Below are 21,199 nucleotides of genomic sequence, written 5' to 3' on the forward strand. Positions count from 1 at the left end.
ATTTGAACTGTCTGGAGTCCCCCACCCAGGAGGTGGATTTGGGTACATCCCTACTGGGTATATATGGATAACCAATATATCTAGGTATATATGGATGACCAGTATCTCTGGGTGTATATGAATAACCAGTATCTCTGGGTATATATGGATGACCAGTATCTCTGGGTGTATATGGATGACCAATATCTCTGGGTGTATATGGATGACCAATATCTCTGGGTGTATCTCTCTGTGGCTCTTGGTCTCCTTTTTGCTGACTGTCTTTTCTGTTTGAGCCTTTCACTGTGTCTGTGTTTTCAGAGCTGTCAGAGAAGCATTTCCCTCACACACAGCAGCTTTCCCACCCACACACCAATGAAGAAGTGAGTGTGCTCTACACTCATTCTTTATTTATTTATTCATAAATAAAAGTGCAGGTCCTCCACACCTGCTGTTATTGGAACAAAGCGGGGAAGTCCATTTGCTCCACAGTCTTTTAGCTCTAGGTCCCTGGACTATTTGCTCTAAGATGTATTGGTCCATAGGTTTATTAAAACAGGTGTATTACACTTGATTAGTCAGAATCACTGCAGCACCAATTAGAACTCCAGTCAATTATGCTGCAAGTAATTTAGGTCTTTAGTTGATTAGGTTTCAGTACATCAGCTCACTCTTTCTTCAGGCGTAGGTGAAATTGTTGCTCTTGACACATCACCTTAGGCTTTGTAATTGTGGGGGAAATCAGTGAACAGAGCAAAGCATTCCAGTGGTAAATGGAGATGGCACACAATCAAACTCCAGACAACAGTAAAAAAAAAAAAATTTAAAAAATATTGGTTTATAGGGTTATAGGGTCATTAGAGAACACAAAATGTCATTATCTTTTTAAAGTGATGAACAAATGTCATTGTATGTTGTGGAAATGTGTCTACAGCTTTCAAAGTTTACATAAATGTCAGTCTCTGTGTTTAATGACTGCGTTCAGTTTACTGTCATTAAGACAGCAGAATTTCCACTGAGTTTGTGTGCACAAAGCCATGTCTATCTCATCTCATTGTCCCTCTCCTCACTCAACACTCCCTCATCAGGGAACTGAGTTGTGGTCTTTGGATCTGTCGTACTGTTTTAAAAATATCTTAACCGTCTGTTTCCAGCGCTGTCTGTGTAAGGGCTGCATGTTTCCAGTGCTGTCTGTGTAAGGGCTGCATGTTTTCTGATGTTGTGATCCTTGTGCTTTCCATTTTTACAGCTGAACACAGCATCACTGCCCTGTCTGAATAACACACATTATAACCCAGGAGTGCCACAGTCACTGCCCTGTCTGAATAACACACATTATAACCCAGGAGTGCCACAGTCACTGCCCTGTCTGAATAACACACATTATAACCCAGGAGTGCCACAGTCACTGCCCTGTCTGAATAACACACATTATAACCCAGGAGTGCCACAGTCACTGCCCTGTCTGAATAACACACATTATAACCCAGGAGTGCCACAGTCACTGCCCTGTCTGAATAACACACATTATAACCCAGGAGTGCCACAGTCACTGCCCTGTCTGAATAACACACATTATAACCCAGGAGTGCCACAGTCACTGCCCTGTCTGAATAACACACATTATAACCCAGGAGTGCCACAGTCACTGCCCTGTCTGAATAACACACATTATAACCCAGGAGTGCCACAGTCACTGCCCTGTCTGAATAACACACATTATAACCCAGGAGTGCCACAGTCACTGCCCTGTCTGAATAACACACATTATAACCCAGGAGTGCCACAGTCACTGCCCTGTCTGAATAACACACATTATAACCCAGGAGTGCCACAGTCACTGCCCTGTCTGAATAACACACATTATAACCCAGGAGTGCCACAGTCACTGCCCTGTCTGAATAACACACATTATAACCCAGGAGTGCCACAGTCACTGCCCTGTCTGAATAACACACATTATAACCCAGGAGTGCCACAGTCACTGCCCTGTCTGAATAACACACATTATAACCCAGGAGTGCCACAGTCACTGCCCTGTCTGAATAACACACATTATAACCCAGGAGTGCCACAGTCACTGCCCTGTCTGAATAACACACATTATAACCCAGGAGTGCCACAGTCACTGCCCTGTCTGAATAACACACATTATAACCCAGGAGTGCCACAGTCACTGCCCTGTCTGAATAACACACATTATAACCCAGGAGTGCCACAGTCACTGCCCTGTCTGAATAACACACATTATAACCCAGGAGTGCCACAGTCAGTGCCCTGTCTGAATAACACACATTATAACCCAGGAGTGCCACAGTCACTGCCCTGTCTGAATAACACACATTATAACCCAGGAGTGCCACAGTCACTGCCCTGTCTGAATAACACACATTATAACCCAGGAGTGCCACAGTCACTGCCCTGTCTGAATAACACACATTATAACCCAGGAGTGCCACAGTCACTGCCCTGTCTGAATAACACACATTATAACCCAGGAGTGCCACAGTCACTGCCCTGTCTGAATAACACACATTATAACCCAGGAGTGCCACAGTCACTGCCCTGTCTGAATAACACACATTATAACCCAGGAGTGCCACAGTCACTGCCCTGTCTGAATAACACACATTATAACCCAGGAGTGCCACAGTCACTGCCCTGTCTGAATAACACACATTATAACCCAGGAGTGCCACAGTCACTGCCCTGTCTGAATAACACACATTATAACCCAGGAGTGCCACAGTCACTGCCCTGTCTGAATAACACACATTATAACCCAGGAGTGCCACAGTCACTGCCCTGTCTGAATAACACACATTATAACCCAGGAGTGCCACAGTCACTGCCCTGTCTGAATAACACACATTATAACCCAGGAGTGCCACAGTCAGTGTTGGATGTTCTGCCCCACTGTGATATTTGATTTCATAGCTCTAATTAAGTGCATGTTTAGCTTGATCCCAAAATACGCTGTCAATTCTTCTGCCAAACATGTCTCTGCTCATGTTTTCCCAAAGGCTCAGGTATCAGTTTCTTATATAAAGTTTTGTTAACATTGTTCACCACAGCGCTGCGGTGGGTAATTTACTGTCATACTGGTGTTCTCTTTGTATAACCCAGTGGAAACTGGCGTACTGGTGTTCTCCTTGTCTGTCTCGCTGTCTGCCTCTGTACATATTTTAGTATCATAATTTCCTAAATTGCATAAATTACAGATATTTGCAGTATTTTACCCTTAAGTTCAAACTACTAGTGTGAATGTGAATCCATCAGCTCTCCCTTGGTCATGTGCTCGCATCTCTGCTGTGTGGATGTGTATATATTGTCATGCCAATGGTATGAGGAAAATCTGGTTAATGGTTCACTGTGAATATTAGACTTAATACTAATATCACTTAGCTGTAACCATAACCTTATTTTGGAACCTGAACCCAGTGAAATTACAGATATTCTAAAAAACTCTATTTATAGCTCAGTGCTCTGAACACTGAACCTAGAAATTATTCAGAATAACTCTTCATTAGCCGTACATATAATAAATAACAGCATTAAAGTAGCAAGTACAATAATACTCTTCACCCTTGTGGAAATTCCAGTTGAAAATCCAGTAGCTAGTCTATTTGGATGAATTGGTCTCAAACGGTCTGTACTGGTTTCAGTTGGTTCCAATTGGGTTTTCAGATTCTAATGGTTTGCCCAGTTAAGAATACCAGTTGAAACCATTTAAAACCCATTTAGACCAACGGAGCCATGGGCAGTGGTTGCTTCACCAGTTCTACCCAGTTGAAACCAATAGGATGTGACTGGTGTTGAAACTGGTGCTATTTATTTCAACTGGAAACAACTGGTCTCAACTGGTCTAACAAACACAATACCAGGTGAGAAAGTGCTGTAAATTGAGAATGCACTCAAAAATAATAAAATATAATGAAACGAATTGTTTGATTCATCAATTAACAACGTACAAAGTGCACTAAAGACAATACATTCTTTGTTGAAAATGCTGCTGCTATCCTTTTGGGGGTGTCTCCGCCTGAAGGGAGGAGACACCCCTTGGATTTTAACAAGTATTAATTTGTACTCTGTTGAAATAATTTTACACAACTTTTTCCCATTGAAGAATAGTAAAATTACATCCGCGTACCCGTATCTGCCGCATTTTCTGCTCCCAAACAAGACCAAATATGGTTTCTTTATCATTAAAAACAGCACAGTTACACCGATGGTCATACAATTAGCTGCTCGTGACTTGGCTCCTGGTTATTTTTAAATTTTACAGCGCATTTATGACTATACAAACAGTTATGACTCGATATTCGTATTTAAGCGATAATATCGTATGGTTAGTTTCATTTTTCTTTTGTTCTACATAGTTTGTGCCCGAGTGGAGCAACGCAGATGGGGCCTGTGACATGGCCTGAATTCCATTCTCACAGGGAAACTAACCTCCCGAGGTGATCTAGTCTCCCTCGCAATTAAACTTATCAGCATTTGACCAAATGGTCTGGGGGTTGCTGCGCTAAAACATCGAGCCTGGTGTCTGTTAGGTGTAACAGCGAGTGGTTTCTGCTTTGGTGTGCATTGGTCCTGAACACAGGGAGGCCTGGGCCATAAAGAGAGAACGGGGATCAAATGGGATAGGGATAGAGAGGCAGAGTGAGAGCGATAGAAATAGATAAAGAAGGGTGAAAAAGAGGGAGAGAGTTTACACAACTGCAACTTTAATTACTAAGGAACACTTAAGGTTAACAAATGTCCTTTTCTTTCTGAAAGCTGCACAGTGTCCACCCAACAATATATATATATGTGTGTGTGTCTAATAAATCAATATCTCATGAGCTCACAATTGGCTGATTTCCATGAAGCCTTTTACCATAAACTGCGCAAATACCTGTTTGCATGTTGCTTTGATATTGTGTGTGTGTGAGAGTTTTTACTGTCATGTCCCAGGTTGTATTGTAGTTCAAAGGTTTTTTTTTTTGGTTTTTTTTTGTTTTTTTCCATCTTTGTGTAGTGTTTCTGTGTCAGAGCTCTGGTTGAGTTATAGATTTGTTTCTGTAAAGCACAAAGTAAGTACAACACATGAGACAGGTTGTGGATACCAGCCTTATCCTTTATTTTCCAAATGCCTGTCTTAGCGACAGTGTGCATGTATGCTCTCAAACTACTGCACATAAGCTGTAAGGCAGATACACTCACTTTCAAATACAAACACACGCTTATACAGCTACACCATCACTGATCACTGACATCACAAACACAACACAAACATTTCTCATGCATTTGTCCTACTGTAGGCAAACACATTTGCTGATCTTTCACTGAGTGACAGGATTCACTGCTGTTCATCTCTCTGAGAAACAACTGTTTCCTGTCTTGGGCAAGTTTAATCATGGATTCTGTGTGATTGTTGTTGACAGTGGGCTGTGTAGCATGTGGGAGAGGGAAAAGTCTAATTTAATATGTAAACTGAGTCAGGGTAGCTGTACGTCAGCTGTTCCATTTGTTTCTTTAGGGACACTGAACGTGCTGCTGCGAGTGAACAGCATTGCCACGGTGAGTTCACTGGTCTGGACTCGGTCCGCATCTCAAGGCCCCAGCTGGAAGAAGGCCAATGTGGAGATTTATCCCAGTGGAGCTTTCCGGGTAGGGCTTTGTGTGTGTTTGTGTTTGTGTGCATGTGCGTGTGTGTGTGTGTATTTGTTTTTGCATGTGTGTGTGTGCTTGTATGTGTGTGTGTCTGTGTGTGTGTGTGTGTTTGTTTTACAGTCAGTGAGTGATGCTGTGGTTCAATTCACAGACGGAGAGAAAAAGAGAATACATGTAAATCACCATGCTTTAAATCAGAATCTACACACAAAAAAAAGTGGCTCTGAAGATTTTAACAGATTTTTTGTCTCTATATGTTTTTGATAAATTCAATAAGTTTGCCATAGAAATGGAGGAAAACTGTTAATGAAAAACTGACGTGAGCCCCGAAGTACCAGACACATACAATAAAAGAGTGACAGTCTAATACAAATAAACTTGTAGGCATGTTAATTACTGCAGAACAGAATCCAGAGCTTGTGCAGCTCTCCTACCAGGTGTGGTTCCATCTCATTGGAGATGGTGCGCAGAACCACTCATGGTAACAAATAGTGCTGCAGTTTGATGCATGTGCAGTTGTACTGTATCCAACACTGGTCCTACAAACACTACAAAGAAATCAAAAGTTCTGCCTAAGTTGGTGTGTGTATGGAGTGAGCATATACATAACAGATAGAAGACAATGATCTGATTATGTAAATAATGTGAAATATTGTAACACACAATATTTGATGTGAAATAGGAACTGGAGTTGTTTGTCATGTTTGTCCTTGTTTGATGCATATGACTGAGCACATGCTAGATCATCTCTCTTACCTCCTCTCTACCTGTGTGTTCATCAGTCTTACCTCCTCTCACCCTGTGTGTTCATCAGTCTTACCTCTTCTCTACCTGTGTGTTCATCGGTCTTACCTCTTCTCTACCTGTGTGTTCATCAGTCTTACCTCCTCTCATCCTGTGTGTTCATCGGTCTTACCTCCTCTCTACCTGTGTGTTCATCAGTCTTACCTCCTCTCATCCTGTGTGTTCATCAGTCTTACCTCCTCTCACCCTGTGTGTTCATCAGTCTTACCTCCTCTCTACCTGTGTGTTCATCAGTCTTACCTCCTCTCATCCTGTGTGTTCATCAGTCTTACCTCCTCTCATCCTGTGTGTTCATCGGTCTTACCTCCTCTCATCCTGTGTGTTCATCGGTCTTACCTCCTCTCATCCTGTGTGTTCATCAGTCTTACCTCCTCTCTACCTGTGTGTTCATTAGTCTTAACTCCTCTCATCCTGTGTGTTCATCAGTCTTACCTCCTCTCGTCCTGTGTCTTCATCAGTTTTACTGATTTTCTGTGCTTGATTTGTTTAAGGGAATTTGGGGATATGTAGGGCAGGGACTGGGTTAGAAATGGGAGGCTGATCTGAAAGGAGTGTGGCTTTAGTGCTGACCAGTGTTCTCATTATTAAAACTCTTCTGCTCCTGTAACACAGTGCCTGCAATCCTATTTAATCCTAAACGTTTTCTTTTGTCGGGCAGCAATAAGAAGAAAGTTTTTTTTTTTACATTTAAATGCATGGGCAAACAAATGTTTCACTGGTTTCTTATTGACTATTGTGTAGACTCAGCCCCCCTCTTCCCCCTTTTTCTCACCCTTCCTTGACACCTTCTTTCTCTATCATTCCTCCTCCTTGCCTCTGTTCCTATCCCTTGATCATGGTCCAAGCTCCCCTGCGTTCAGTGACAATGTGAAACTCAGACGTCATAGCACCTAAAAGACGCCAGAGTTGACAACTCACCAACAGATACTAGATCGCCTTGATGGAGTCCAATCAACATTCCCTCACTCTAGGCAGAGACACCCCCAAAAGGACAGCAGCAAATAAAATGCCAGACACCCTACTATCTTACAGTTTAGTTAAGCTGCAGTTCAGCTTCAGTTCCAGTTGAGCTCCAGATGTGTGAACCATAATGTAATCCATCTGTTCCGCCCTGCTCATCTCTGTGACGAATCGGCCCAGTCTCACCATTTCAGAAGATCCGCGATGCTAAAAGACTCTCCCGGCACTGACATGAATTCTCGCACACAGTCTCTTACTGCCAACCTCAGTAACTCTAGTCTCTCATATATGAACGTGGCGGAGCCTGCTCTTCTTTTTCCCTTTTTCTCTCCTTTCCTCACTAAACTTTTGTGTGTAAATAACTCCACTAGAACATCACTTAGATATTTCCTTTTGGTTAAGCGTGTCTCTTCGTGAGGAATACCCCATACTCACATAGTTGTCCATTCATACATGCTTCAGGTAGCGAGGATATCGTTATATGTCTACCATTGGTTATTTGTCTTCTTGTGTATAGTTTAGATGCTGTTGTATGTGTGTGTGTATATAGGATGTGCCCTTATTTCACCTGTATTGCAATTTATTCAACATTAGATTCATTCTGTACCATTTGAATTTGATTGTTGTAATAATTCGAATTCCTGCTCTTTGAGTACATTGTAAATCATTTCCAAGTTTCTGAATATGGTGATCCGGGAACTTAGCTAGTATTGAATTCAAAGAGTATTGTTGTACTTGCCACTTTATGCTGTTTAATCTATGTTAAGGCTGATGAAGAGTTACTTTGAATAATTTCTAGGTTTAGTGTTGAGAACGCTGTGTATAAATCGAGTTTTTTAGAGTAACTGTAATTTCACTGGGTTCAAGTTCTGAAATAAGGTTATGGTTACAGCTAAGTGATATCGGTATTCAACATAATATTCACCATTAACCAGAATTTTCCTATACCACTGACACGACACTTTTTTCTCTTTTTTCTGTCCTGTCTCAGTAAACACAATGTGCTTTGGAAAAGTGATGGAAAGAACAAACAGCATGCTTTAACCACAGTACTGGCCAGGCCTCTGTCAGAGTCAAAGAGAGAGAAACACACACAAGCACCCCTCAAAGACAGAGCGACTGAGGAAGAGACAGAACATGAAGAATTTTCCTTACTCTTTGAATCCTTTGGTTCCTGATCCACTTGTCAGGGGTCACTGGCCTGTCCTGACAGACTGATACTAGAATTAATCACAGGAGAGCCCTCTCTCACACCTTCACTATCTCCTCAGCAGCATCACAAACTGGGGCTGGGGTGAGCTCCCATTTAATGAAGAGAAATAACAAAGTTAAAAGTATGGCAGGCCAAGCCCACCCCCCCCCCCCCCACCCCCCCTCCTTCATCCATCTGCCCTGCTCGCTAAGAAAGCCCTGGCTTCTCTGTGCTCATTAAATATTCATCCTTCTGTTTGTATTTGGGAAGCAACAGCCCGTGTGATACGAGTGATGGTGAAATGAGAGGCAGAGTGGTGCAAGGGAGTGCTCTGATTCCTGCCTTGTCTTTGTCTTTTTAAACACATCAGCTCTTTGTACAGGTCTCACATCGTCCCTCGTCTTTTCACCCACCGTTATTTGTGTTTGACTACCCACGTTAGAGTCATTTTAATAGTAAGTACCTAATACAGTGCAGTCATCGAATGTGGGTCTTGTAGAGGCTGTGTGTATTTGTGTGTCTAAAGTTGTTTTTCTCATGTGACTATGTTAGGTAAGCTGTGTTAGGTACACTGTGTTAGGTACACTGTAGAGACTTACACTGCTGAAATGCTTCCAATGTAGATTTTCAAAACTCAGCGGCCAATTCATAAAAGCCACTCAATACACAGTGCTGAAACAAAATCCAAAATAGGGTAACTGTACAGCTACACAGCATGTACATTGAGTCAAATATAGCTAAAATGAATACTTAATAATGGATCTCCGAAAAGGATTCATGTACACTCATATTTTGAGACAGCACTTGTCTTCATACATCCACTGTACCTAAGCCATCTTCTAAACATGTTTCAGGGCGACCTCTCTAATACACGCCATCCTGTCTCAGAAAACAAGGCTTTGGTCATTAGGACTGCCCTTGTTTGTTTTGGTCATTAGGACTGCCTGAAGTGTTTCATGCCCAAAGTATAATGTCCTGAGAGTTGAGAAAGTCTGTCCATACGACTGAAGCTGTTTGATCTGAGACGGTGTTGCTATGGCTTAGCTTTGAGAGCTGATGCTAGACTTTGAAAACATTTCAGTCAGTTCTCTATGGAACTGTATGTACCCCTGTGTTGTTTATGGTGCTGGATTGGTCTGTTGCTCACTCATGTGACAATATCTGATGCAGTTAATTAAACTATATTAACAAAGGTGGGTTACATTAAATGAACCCAAAAATCTACACTGAGTCAGCACTGCATTAGTGTCCAAGCAACCACATTTCTGTTCCTTTTTTTTTTTTATAAACATGTTACCTTTTTTTTACCTTTATATGTGCCTGAGCCGAATGACTCACTGGTTTAGGGAAAGAGGGAGGGTTCTTATTCCATCACACTGGCAACTAAAAATGTTTCAAAGATACTTAGAGTGCATATATGGGGTTAAAGCTTTAAAATCATCTTTGATAATTCTGAATTTTAAATTTCTAATTCAAAGTTCTAATTCAGTAAGTTTTAAAATGTTTAGAACAGGCTAGACTCTTAGTGTACTGAGATGATACAGCAAAACACATAATTCTTTCTGGTTAATGGGGAAGACTTGTCATTAGGTTGTGATTAGGTTGGAGCAGCATGTTCAAAACCAACTCCTCCATTAGTACTTTGTGCATCAGTCCACTCTAATCACTCTGTACTATTTAATACAATAGGCTGCTCTAATCGCTATGTACTATTTAATACAGTTGTCCACTCTAATCGCTCTGTACTATGTAATGCAGTAGTCCGCTCTAATCGCTCTGTGCTATTTAATACAGTAATCCAAAGTTAGACTATACTTGTAGCTGGGATTTTTTTTGTTGTTGTTTTTGTTTTTGTTTTCACAACTCCCAGTTTGAAGATTTTGACAAAGTTTATGGCATGTACTTTTAATGATTTCTTATTAAAGTGTTCATTTTTCTGTCCCTCTTCTAAACTTACTTGTGAAAACAATTCTTGTGAAAAAACACCCTGTGGCCTGGCCCATGTTTCGATGCCTATGTGACAGAATTAAGGCCAGCTGGCATGGACACTGGGCATGTGCTTTCCTTTTATGAGGCTCTGAAATGGGCACATACTTAACCCAACGTTAAATGCTTACTCTCTGACAAACGACATTTCCAAAACCAGCTTATGTAAGTTCATCTGGGAAGGTTTCATGAGGATTCTGTACATTAATTTTGCTCATAGAAATAGTTGAAAGTACCATAGTGCATTGCTTTACTGGCCTTGAGGGTGAATAGGAGCTGCTGTAAGATAGCTAAGTAGAGAGAAGCTTTAGGCTCTTACCCTGGGGCCAGTGATGTCATTTGTTTTGGCTTGTGAGTAATGATGCATTGGTAAACAGGACAAAGCACACCACTTACCCATAATTCAGTGCATTCTTGGTAGTAGATGACATCAAAGTGCGGAGCCTGCGGGCTTGTGTTGAGTAGAGGTGGAGATGACTGTTAGCGAATAGTCATGACAATGAACGAAACACACTCGGGTCAGAGTCACTAAAGATCTGCTTGTGCTATGTTGTGGAAAACGTGTGAGCTCGTTAAAAGAGGAGAGATGAGGAATGAGGAGAGTTCAGTTGAGTAGTTATTAGCTCTGATTAACTGAGAGTTTTCTAAAGGGAAGGAAATAAGACGGCATAAAGCTGAGCCACAGTGGATCACTGATCGTTTAGAAGATCCTCTCCAGCTCTGCATGTTATGAGCCTTTTATCTATATCACATCCTCATTTTCTCATTCTGCACATCTCAGCCTCAGTCTCGGCATCCATTAACCACTCCACTTCTTTTCATTCACTCACTCTTTTTGTCCTTTTATGTGTTTTTATCTCTCCATCTCTCATGTCTTGGATTACTTCCATCTACAATACCAGCCCTATCTCCTTTTCTCTTACTTTGTTTTCTGTGGTTCACCAAACCAAACAGCTCTTTCATCTGATACACAGTCAATACAGTACACAGTCAGTGCATTACAGTACACAGTCAGTACAGCACACAGTCAGTATAGTACAGTGTACAATCAGTACAGTACAGTATACAATCAGTAAGTACACAGTCAATACATTAAAGTACACAGTCAGTATAGTACAGTGTACAATCAGTACAGTACAGTATACAATCAGTAAGTACGCAGTCAGTACATTAAAGTACACAGTCAGTACAGTACAGTACACAATCAGTACAATACACAACCAGTACAGTATCACAATCACTAAGTACCCAGTCATTACATTAAAGTACACAGTCAGTACAGTACACAATCAGCACAGTACAGTACACAGTCAGTACAGCCCAGGGCTCCATACAACCTAGAAATGCTACTGGGAACACTGGTTAACTGGTTCAGCCTATCAACACAGTTTGGTTTCTCTTTTAGATGACTGACAGCCTGTGTCTGTGACAGTGATAAAAAAAGGCAAAAAGAGAAGCCAGTGTTGTAGCTTCAGCACCGTAAGTCTAGTTGCAACATGGACAAGAGTTTGCAGTGCTTTAAGAGAATGCTTTATCAGAGAGTACTGCACAAGTTCGGCAGTGGAAGTGGTTTTGTGTCGTGTTTTTCTTGCTGGTTATTTCAACTAAGTGAGCAGCAAATTGAAATGTCTGTTTACATCAATATTCCCCAAGACCAGTAGGAATATTGAATAAACATCTGGATATATTCAAAAGTTCATATTTCTGTGTCTGAATCTCAGTATTCAGCATCTGGATACAACCGTTTAACAAACAAACAAACACACACGTGCACACACGCACACATACAAACGCTAACAAACGAATTTGGGACAGTCTGGCTTTGCGTGCTATGTGTTGCGCTCTCTCTCTCTCTCTCCCTCTCTCTCTCTCTCTGTCTTTATTAGAGTCAGTGTGAAGTGAAGTTTCTCAGTTCACTAATGAGCATTAAGCCTCATACAGGCACTGTGGTCAGCCTATTAGGTTTCAGGATTTGCATCCAATCAAAACCATAAGATAAATCTCATAAAACATCCGGAGACAGAGCCGTGTCTTGTTTGGTCAGCCTGGCCTTATGTCTCTCTGTACTAATGCACCTGTGTCTCAGAGATGGGTCATATATTAATCTAAGTGGCCATCATTAGCCTGCTGCCCTCAGTACTGCTGATGTCACATTTCCCAACTGCATAGTGCACTAGCCCTTTAGCCAATTAGCCGACAGAGCACAGCTGAAACACGCCTCTCTCAGACACCTTCTGCCAAATGAAATCCAGTGGTGCTCCGCCACCCACTAACAGCGTCCTCCATCTTCACCCTGTGATTGTTTTCTACCATTGCCTGTCCTTTAGCTTTGGCTTTGAGTAAGCCACTGTAGGATGATGAAGGTCTGTCTCATCTTAGACAGTCATCCAGAAGTCAAACCTGTTGACTTTGACCTGTCTGTCTCCATGGCGACACTAAAGAGCTCTTCATATCCAGTCAGAGCAAGCCTTGGACAGCTCAGAGACTTCACATTGAGAGTTCACATTGATACTGCATGGTTTTCATTTACTGGTGTCTCAGCAATTAGAGTCCAGTCTCAGTCACAGAAAAACAGCTAAACCAGTCCTCCTCACAATACATGATTTTTTTTCTTTCAGAAGACTTGACATAAATTATTGTGCCAAAGAAAAACAAACATACAAAAGAATAGAAAAGAATGTGTTCCAATCATTAATTTATAAGGAAATCTAAGGCAAAAGCTTTGTGAGGAAATAAGATATAGGCTACGGAACATGCTGAGGCTTGTGGGTAAAAGAACTTAAAAAATGTTCACCCTTGAAGATAGATTCAAATGTTTTGTGAGTGTGTTCCCAGGAAATTGAATGAACACTGAAGCTGTCCATTCTGTGCAAGTCATTTATCCAGTTTAATTATGGTTGTATTAAGCAGATATGTGGGATGGAAAGCCCTGAGTTAGCTGTGTGGACTTCTTACTGGTGATGCTGCTGTAGAATAGCATACAGCCCAGGCATGATAAGCTTTGTGTAGTGGGATTTACTCCCTGTTTTTAGGGGTAATTAAGCTGTCAGTCACAACAGCAGAGGCCTGAACAAGGGCAACCGTAACGCTTTTTCACACACTGCCATGTTGTATTGACCACTGTACTATGGGACAGAAGAGAAACACTAAACCAGACATAGTTAAAATGATAGACGCTGTCCGTGCTACTGAGAAAGGGAATCCGTCTGGTCATGTATGGCTTGTCTGACACATGCAATAAGTTACTATACCAACCATTAAATATTTACATTAATCTCAGAGAAAAGTAGTGGAAACAGCATTTCCCATAACAAAACACAAAATAATGCATAATCTTTTTTAACAATGGTTCCTAAGTCATTTTTCTGGCCGTATTATTGATTGAGTGTGAGAATTATGTGTTGTTTTACCAGTTTTACACTGGTGTCTTTTTTTTCTCAGGTATTCTTCTAGAAAATTACCGCACATTTGGTATTCCTGACAGTTATCCCCTGAGGCTATTTTCATGGCTGTTTGAGTCTGATCCACTTTGAGACCCATCATTTCCAAAACACCTATAACTCACAGACAGCTAAACTAGTGCATAGGAGCGAGCTCTGGTCTGAACCTCTCTGTTCTGTTCATGCAGGTGATTTTTGAGGGGATACGAGAAGACAGCTTCGAGGGACACATCGCCATTGCCGATGTAGCAGTCACTAAAGGGAAATGCAAGCAGGACAGCGTTTCCAACACAGGTCTGTTACACCCTGAAAGGGAAAACCAGTCTGCACAAAGATCTAGTGGAAGTCAGGAAAGGTACAGTACTTAAACATAGTGTGAGCTAAAAGCATTGCATGTTTGGAGAGAAATCAATAAGAAGGGCAATTTGACATAAGAAAAAAAACAAAAAAAACCAAAAACTCTAAGAAATCTTCTTCTTTTAAGGTGCTCGATCCCCAAGCATATGTATTGAACTTACCCTATCATGAACTGAACTCTTATGCTCCTGGTAAAGAACGTCACTATTACAAAGCTTAGATATGAATAAACCTTCAAATACAATAAAGTGGTTTTAAATTTAAATAAAATATTTACTTATTTACACATGTGGCAATACAAACAGGTATGTTTTACCTTATAGCTTTTAAACCAACCAAAAATCTGTTGTCTTTTACATTGTTTACATCCCACAAGTGCTTAAATCAAATGAAATACACTTCAAATGACATATACATTCAAATATCAATAACATAACTAATGGGCCCAAAAAGCCTCTATCAAAAGAAAAGCCGCCAAAAATAAAGTACCCCCAGTCATGTGCGTTGCAGGCCTGGTGTGTAGCTCGTGTGCGTAGTAGCCTAAACTATAGCGGCTCTTTCACTCTATTGAGCACAAAGGAAAAATAACTCACTCACAAGTTCCACTATGCAGCAGAGCATGCAACTCCTCTCTCCTCTGTTCCGTGTTGAAACCAGGAGGAAAAGTTAGCCATCTCACTCATTTGGCGGGCTGGCAGAACGGTGCCTCCTCGCCAAAGACATTGTTCAACACAGTCCGACAGTTTCGTATCATAACTCGTAAAGTCCATGGGTTGTGCACCTATGTTATCATAATACTCAAACACAAATACGTGGGTAAAATATTTACACTGCTAACTCTTGACTCGCACACAGTAGCCCCTTCCACGCGCTCTCGTCCTCTCTCTTACTCTCTCGCTCACGCCTCCTGCTAAACCCATGACCTCCAAATCACTTCTGACTGGTTCATTAATTACAAATAACGTGAAATTACACAGTTATTTACACATTCTTTGTGTACAGTATAAAGTAATATTACAGCAATGCCAATGCCATTACTATAGGTGTAGTATTAGACAGCAAAAATATATTTCACACCATATAAACAATACAGTCTGTGAACTTAACCATGAAATTACTTGCACTCTGCAAAATACACATGAACTGTAAGATATCACACTGAATATTTTTAACCTTTTAATTCTATTTATACTATTTATGAACTTACTCTATTTACAAGTGCATTGACTTAAATTATAACCTTACTTTCCATAGGGCTACATACTTCTTTGACAGTTTGGAAATAAGAAAGTAAGAGGCTGAAAGACATGCAAGCTCCCTTGTCTGTGACGAAATAGAAACTTTTGTGTGGCGAATAAATGCGACGTATTGGTTTACTTTACCTGATTGATATTAGAAACTCTTTTTAAGGACATGTATGCTAAACCGACATCTTAATACATATATATGATTTTGTAAATATACATAAATTTAAATATAAAGGGAACATTAGCAAAGGAGAGATAAATAGCTTTACTGAAAGTTTAAGTAATTATTTTATTAACATTAGATTTGTACATAGCCTTTTGTGTTCAACGTAAAGCTTCAGCAAGTGTCGTAAGCAAAAGAAAGGAGTGTAGAAATGTACGGAAGTGCAAAAGAATCAAAACTCGAAAACCCCAAAAAATCCGGTTCAGTTTATCAAACTGTTTGAAAGAATCGGTTCACTAAAATGAATTGAACTGCTCACCACTAGAGAAGAGTTCTGGGAGAAAGTTGTGGTGCAGTGAGTAGCGCTGTTGCTTCACAGCAAAAAGGTCCTGGGTTCATTTCCTCTGGGAGCTTTAGTGTCCTCCTACAGTCAGGCATGTGTTTGTCTGAGTGTCTGCCCTGAAATGGACTGATGACCTGTCAAGGATGTTTTCCTGCCTTTTGCCCAATGAGCGCTGGGACAGGCTCCAGCACCCCACGTGAACCTAATTAGGACAAACGGCTTAGAAAGTGAATGGAGTAATGAACTGTGGAAATAAGTCACGGTAGTGACACTGTGAAAACACAGTGAAGTATTGGCAACCACAGCTGCAAATATTTCACTGTAAACCTCACACTACAGCACAATACTGTAAGACCTTTTACAGTAATTAACAATAGAAATAAATTACGGTAGTGATACTATAGACAGTTTTACAGTATTGCTACCGCAATTTATTTCTACAGTAAAAAACTGGCAACCACACAGGACAGTACTGGCAACCACAGCTGCCAGTGCTTCACTGTAATTTTACAAGACAATTTCTTAGAGTGAAATGAAAACCATGATAGGACATACGTGTAGGTAAGAGAGAGATCCCAAGAATGCCAGGAGCAGACTTTAAGCTGAGAGATCACAGGCTTATGTCTGGCTATGTGGGAATTCACAGTTGCATACCAATCAAGGGAACAGTATTCCATGGGTCTCCACACACATTATGCTCCTGTTGAGACACTTGTACACTGGAGTGGCACAGCTGTAGCTGTAAGACATGGGAAAAGCTGAGGATTGAGCCTCAGGCTGGACCAGTGAAGGACAGAAGTGTCTCTTCTGCAGTAGAGATGTGGCAAAAGCTGTGAACACTGGGGAGGAGTTGGCAGAATAACCATGGAAAATGTCCATGGCACAGCTGAGGCTAGGCACTCCTCCTGAGCACTGAGACTGGACTCACATTAAAAAAAAATGATACGAAGGACAAAACAGAGTGTCCTCCATTCCACAAGCTACTTCTCCAGACTCAAAAGCTGGTGATTTAGAGGAATGAAATCCATTTGTTCTGGGAGTCAGAGCAGAGTCTGTCACTGTCAGTGGGTCCACGGGGCTGACCCTCAGTTCTATAGACTAACTTTCAGAATACTAGTTAAAACGAGCTCTGAGGGTGGGAGTCTGGACCACTTTCAGAAGAAACTGTACTCTTATAAATACCATTAAACACAGACATCTACAAGTTTGGACGGTTGCATATGAAGAGATGGAACTAAAGTTATGTCAGGTTAAATAACTAAAAACTGTTTATGCAGTAATAAGTAAACTTAGAGCTCTTTCACTGACAATGTTTAGATAACTAAATCCCAAGTTTGTTCCCGAATGGTCTGTGTATGTTTATCCGGTTTGTTTGACTGTCTTCTACTGTCAGCTGAATTGGTTTAAAATCATCATGACAGCAAAATCATCACTTGCATGCAGGCAATATACATTATACCAAAGGTACATGAGCATTACAGCAAAAACATCCCTTGTATGCCAGAAATATATATTATGACAAAGATAAATGAGGACTGTGATCAGCTCACTGGAGATCCTGATTCTCTCTCCTCTGTTTCACCACTGACTTGTTTGTCATTAACCAGTAAAGAGACCAGGCTAATACTCAAGTTCTGTCAGATCAAACGTGAACAGTGAGCCATCTCCTCTAACACCTCACCCTCAAAAACCAAAGTGTATATGGCAGGGCGAAGAGCTGGTAGAAAAGGAGTCTTTAAGTTGACTATGAAATGTTAGTAAACAATGGACACTGGTGGACAATGGTAGATAGTGGAATACAGTGGTGAAAAGTGGTGGACAGTACTAGACAGTGGTAAAAAGTGATAAACAGTGGTGAGCAGTGGTAGACAGTGTTGAACAGTAGTAAACAATGATAGACAGTGGTAGACAGTGGAGAGCAGTTGTGAACATTCCTTAACAGTGGTAAACAGTGGAGAACAGTGGAAAACAGTGGGCAACAGTGGTAGACAGTGGTAAACAGCGGTAAACAGTGGAAGACAGTGGTAGGCAGTGGTGAACACTGGTAAACAGTGGTAGACAGTGGTGAACAATGGTAAACAGTGGGAGGCAGTGGTAAACAGTGATAGACAGTGATGGACAAATATAAAGTCCTTTGTCCTTCAGTCCTTTGACTTTACCCTCATGGAGTCCCCTGCAACGCACAAGGGTGGTAATCAACTGGACCTGGTCTTCACAAGAGGCTGCCAAGTTCCTGATCTCACGGTCACACCGCTTCACACCTCAGATCACTTCTTCATGTCTTTCTCTCTCTCGATCTCTCCCTCCCTGAAATCCTCAGCTCCCAAGCTGCCAGTCGCAGCTAGACGTAACCTTCGCACTCTCTCCTCTAGTGCCTTCTCTTCCATGGTCTGCTCCTCTCTCCCATCTGTAGGAGCCTTCTCACTTCTCCCCGTGGAAGAGAAATCCTCTACGGTCCTCTCTGCGCTGGCCTTCGTCCTGGACACCCTCTGCCCCCCAGTCACCAAACCGGCTCGCCTCTCCGCTCCCAGTCCCTGGTTGACTGATAGTATCCGTGCTGACAGAACCAAACTTCGCGTGGCTGAACGGAGATGGCGGAAATCGAGATCCTCCAACGACCTATCCCACTACCACTCTCTTCTTTCTTCTTTCTCCTCTACCCTATCCGCTGCCAAATCTGCCTTTTTCCACTCTAGGATCAACTCTGCCTCCTCCAACACCCGCAAACTCTTCTCCACCTTCTCCTCCCTCCTCTCTCCTCCTCTGCCTCCTCCTCCCTCATCCCTATCTGCTGATGACTTTGTCTCCTTCTTCGAGAAGAAGATCAATGACATCTGCGACTCCTTCCCCCCTTCCCCTCCCACCTCGAATCTTGCACCCTCCCCCCCACTATCTTCTCCTCCTTCTCCCCTCTATCTGACGCTGAAGCTCTCTTACTTATAAAATCCCATCGTCCCACTACCTGTCCTCTAGATCCCATCCCCTCCCCTCTCTTTCAGGCCATCTCGGACGACATTCTGCCCTTCATCTCGTCCTTGATCAACAGCTCCCTATCTACTGGCACGGTTCCTTCCGCCCTGAAGAGAGCACGGGTCAAGCCACTGCTCAAGAAGCCCACCCTAGACCCTGCTGATGTCAGTAGCTACCGTTCTGTCTCTCTCCTACCATTTCTCTCCAAAACCTTGGAACGTGGAGTATATAACCAACTCTCACCATATCTTCTGCAGTACAATCTCCTGGATCAGAATCAATCCGGATTCAAAGCCGGCCACTCCACCGAGACGGCCCTCCTTGCTGTCACGGAGGAGCTCCACCTGGCCAGAGCAAAGTCTCTCAGCTCTGTCCTCATACTCCTAGACCTCTCCGCAGCATTCGACACAGTCAACCACCAGATCCTCCTCTCATCCCTTGCTGGGCTGGGCTTCGTGGGTTCTGCACTTGCATGGTTCAAGTCCTATCTGTCGGACCGTTCCTACCAGGTCTCTTGGAGGGAATCGGTCTCCTCCACCCGCCCTTTACACACGGGTGTCCCACAAGGTTCGGTACTTGGTCCACTCCTCTTCTCTCTCTACACCAGATCACTCGGTCAAGTTATCCCCACCCATGGCCTCTCTTACCACGGCTACGCTGATGACACACAGCTGTTCTTCTCCTTCCCCCCCTCTGACTCCCAGGTTCAACCTCACATCGCAGCCTGCCTAGCTGACATTGCCTCCTGGATGTCTGCTAACCATCTCAAACTCAACCCGGAGAAAACGGAGCTCCTGTTTTTTCCTGCTAAGAACTCCCCAGCGATCGACACTGCAGTCACCATCGAGGGATCTGTGGTGTTCCCCACCACAGCAGCCAAAAACCTTGGCGTAACCCTCGACAACCAGCTGACCTACTCCGGTCACATCGCAGCAGTCACTCGATCCTGCAGATTCTCCCTATACAACATCAGGAGAATCCGCCCATTCCTCACACAACAGGCGACCCAGCTCCTGGTCCAAGCGCTTGTCATCTCCCGCCTGGACTACTGCAACGTTCTACTGGCTGGCTTGCCGGCCTGCACCATCAGGCCGCTCCAGCTCGTGCAGAACGCCGCTGCATGCCTGGTATTCAACCTCCCTAAGCACTCTCATGTCACCCCACTGCTTACTGCACTCCACTGGCTTCTGGTAGCAGCCCGCATCCAGTTCAAGACACTGGTGCTGGCCTACCAGGCCACAAGAGGCTCCGCCCGATCATACCTTCAGTCTCTTATAACTCTGTACACCCCAACTAGGGCCCTCCGCTGTACGACCTCTGGACAACTGACGGTCCCCTCACTCCGGGAACCCGGCAGCCACTCCTCCCGACCACGCCTCTTCTCCGCCATTGCCCCGAGGTGGTGGAACGACCTCCCCCATGCAGTCAAGACTGCGGAATCTCTTGCCATATTCCGCAGGAAACTGAAAACCCACCTCTTTAGAACACACCTGTCCCCCAATGCCTAACCTCCTTTTCCTAGAAAAAAAAAAAAAACCTTTGTCTTGTATCTGTGTTTGTCAAAGTATTCCAGGGGCGCAATGCGAAGGGGCAATTTGACGCTCAGTCTTATTGTGATCTCTGCTCACAAGGTATTAGAAATCTGACTGATGCACTGATTGTAAGTCGCTTTGGTAAAAAGCGTCTGCCAAATAGCTAAATTGTAAATTGTAAAGAGTTGCAGGCAGTGGTAAAGAATGGTAAGCAGTCATTAATGCATAATGTAGAAGATAAATTATTAATAAATAAATAAATTATTTATTGATACGGCTGTATTTATGAAGGTATTTCAATTGGCCATTCACTGAGTCTCATTTCTCACCCTGATCATCTTGTGTTTGCTAAGGTAAAACAGTTTTGCTGCTTAAAATAAGAACAGGAATATAGAATGAAACATGGCAATTTAATTACTGAGCTAAGTCTTACCTCAGTCACCGTAAGTCATAGTAACAGTTACACACATTCACACACACACACTGCAGTTAGAGTGTGGGTGTGTTTGTGAGAGAGAGAGAGAGAGAGAGAGAGAGAGAGAGAACAAGGGTTTCAGCAGCCATCAAAAAC

General features: G+C 42.6%; 1 protein-coding gene across 1 annotated transcript in view; it reads left to right on the forward strand.

Moving 5' to 3' along the window:
• mdga1 (MAM domain containing glycosylphosphatidylinositol anchor 1) overlaps positions 1 to 21,199 on the forward strand; it is a 195,989-nt gene that overhangs the window by 142,962 nt on the left and 31,828 nt on the right. The window contains exons 16-17 of the mRNA XM_030772222.1: positions 5,501 to 5,631; positions 14,205 to 14,310. Of these exons, the coding sequence (XP_030628082.1) occupies positions 5,501 to 5,631; positions 14,205 to 14,310 (237 nt within the window). The remainder of the gene's footprint in view (positions 1 to 5,500; positions 5,632 to 14,204; positions 14,311 to 21,199) is intronic.

Source organism: Chanos chanos, chromosome 4 (genome assembly GCF_902362185.1).
Source record: "Chanos chanos chromosome 4, fChaCha1.1, whole genome shotgun sequence".
Taxonomy (NCBI): Eukaryota; Metazoa; Chordata; class Actinopteri; order Gonorynchiformes; family Chanidae; genus Chanos; species Chanos chanos.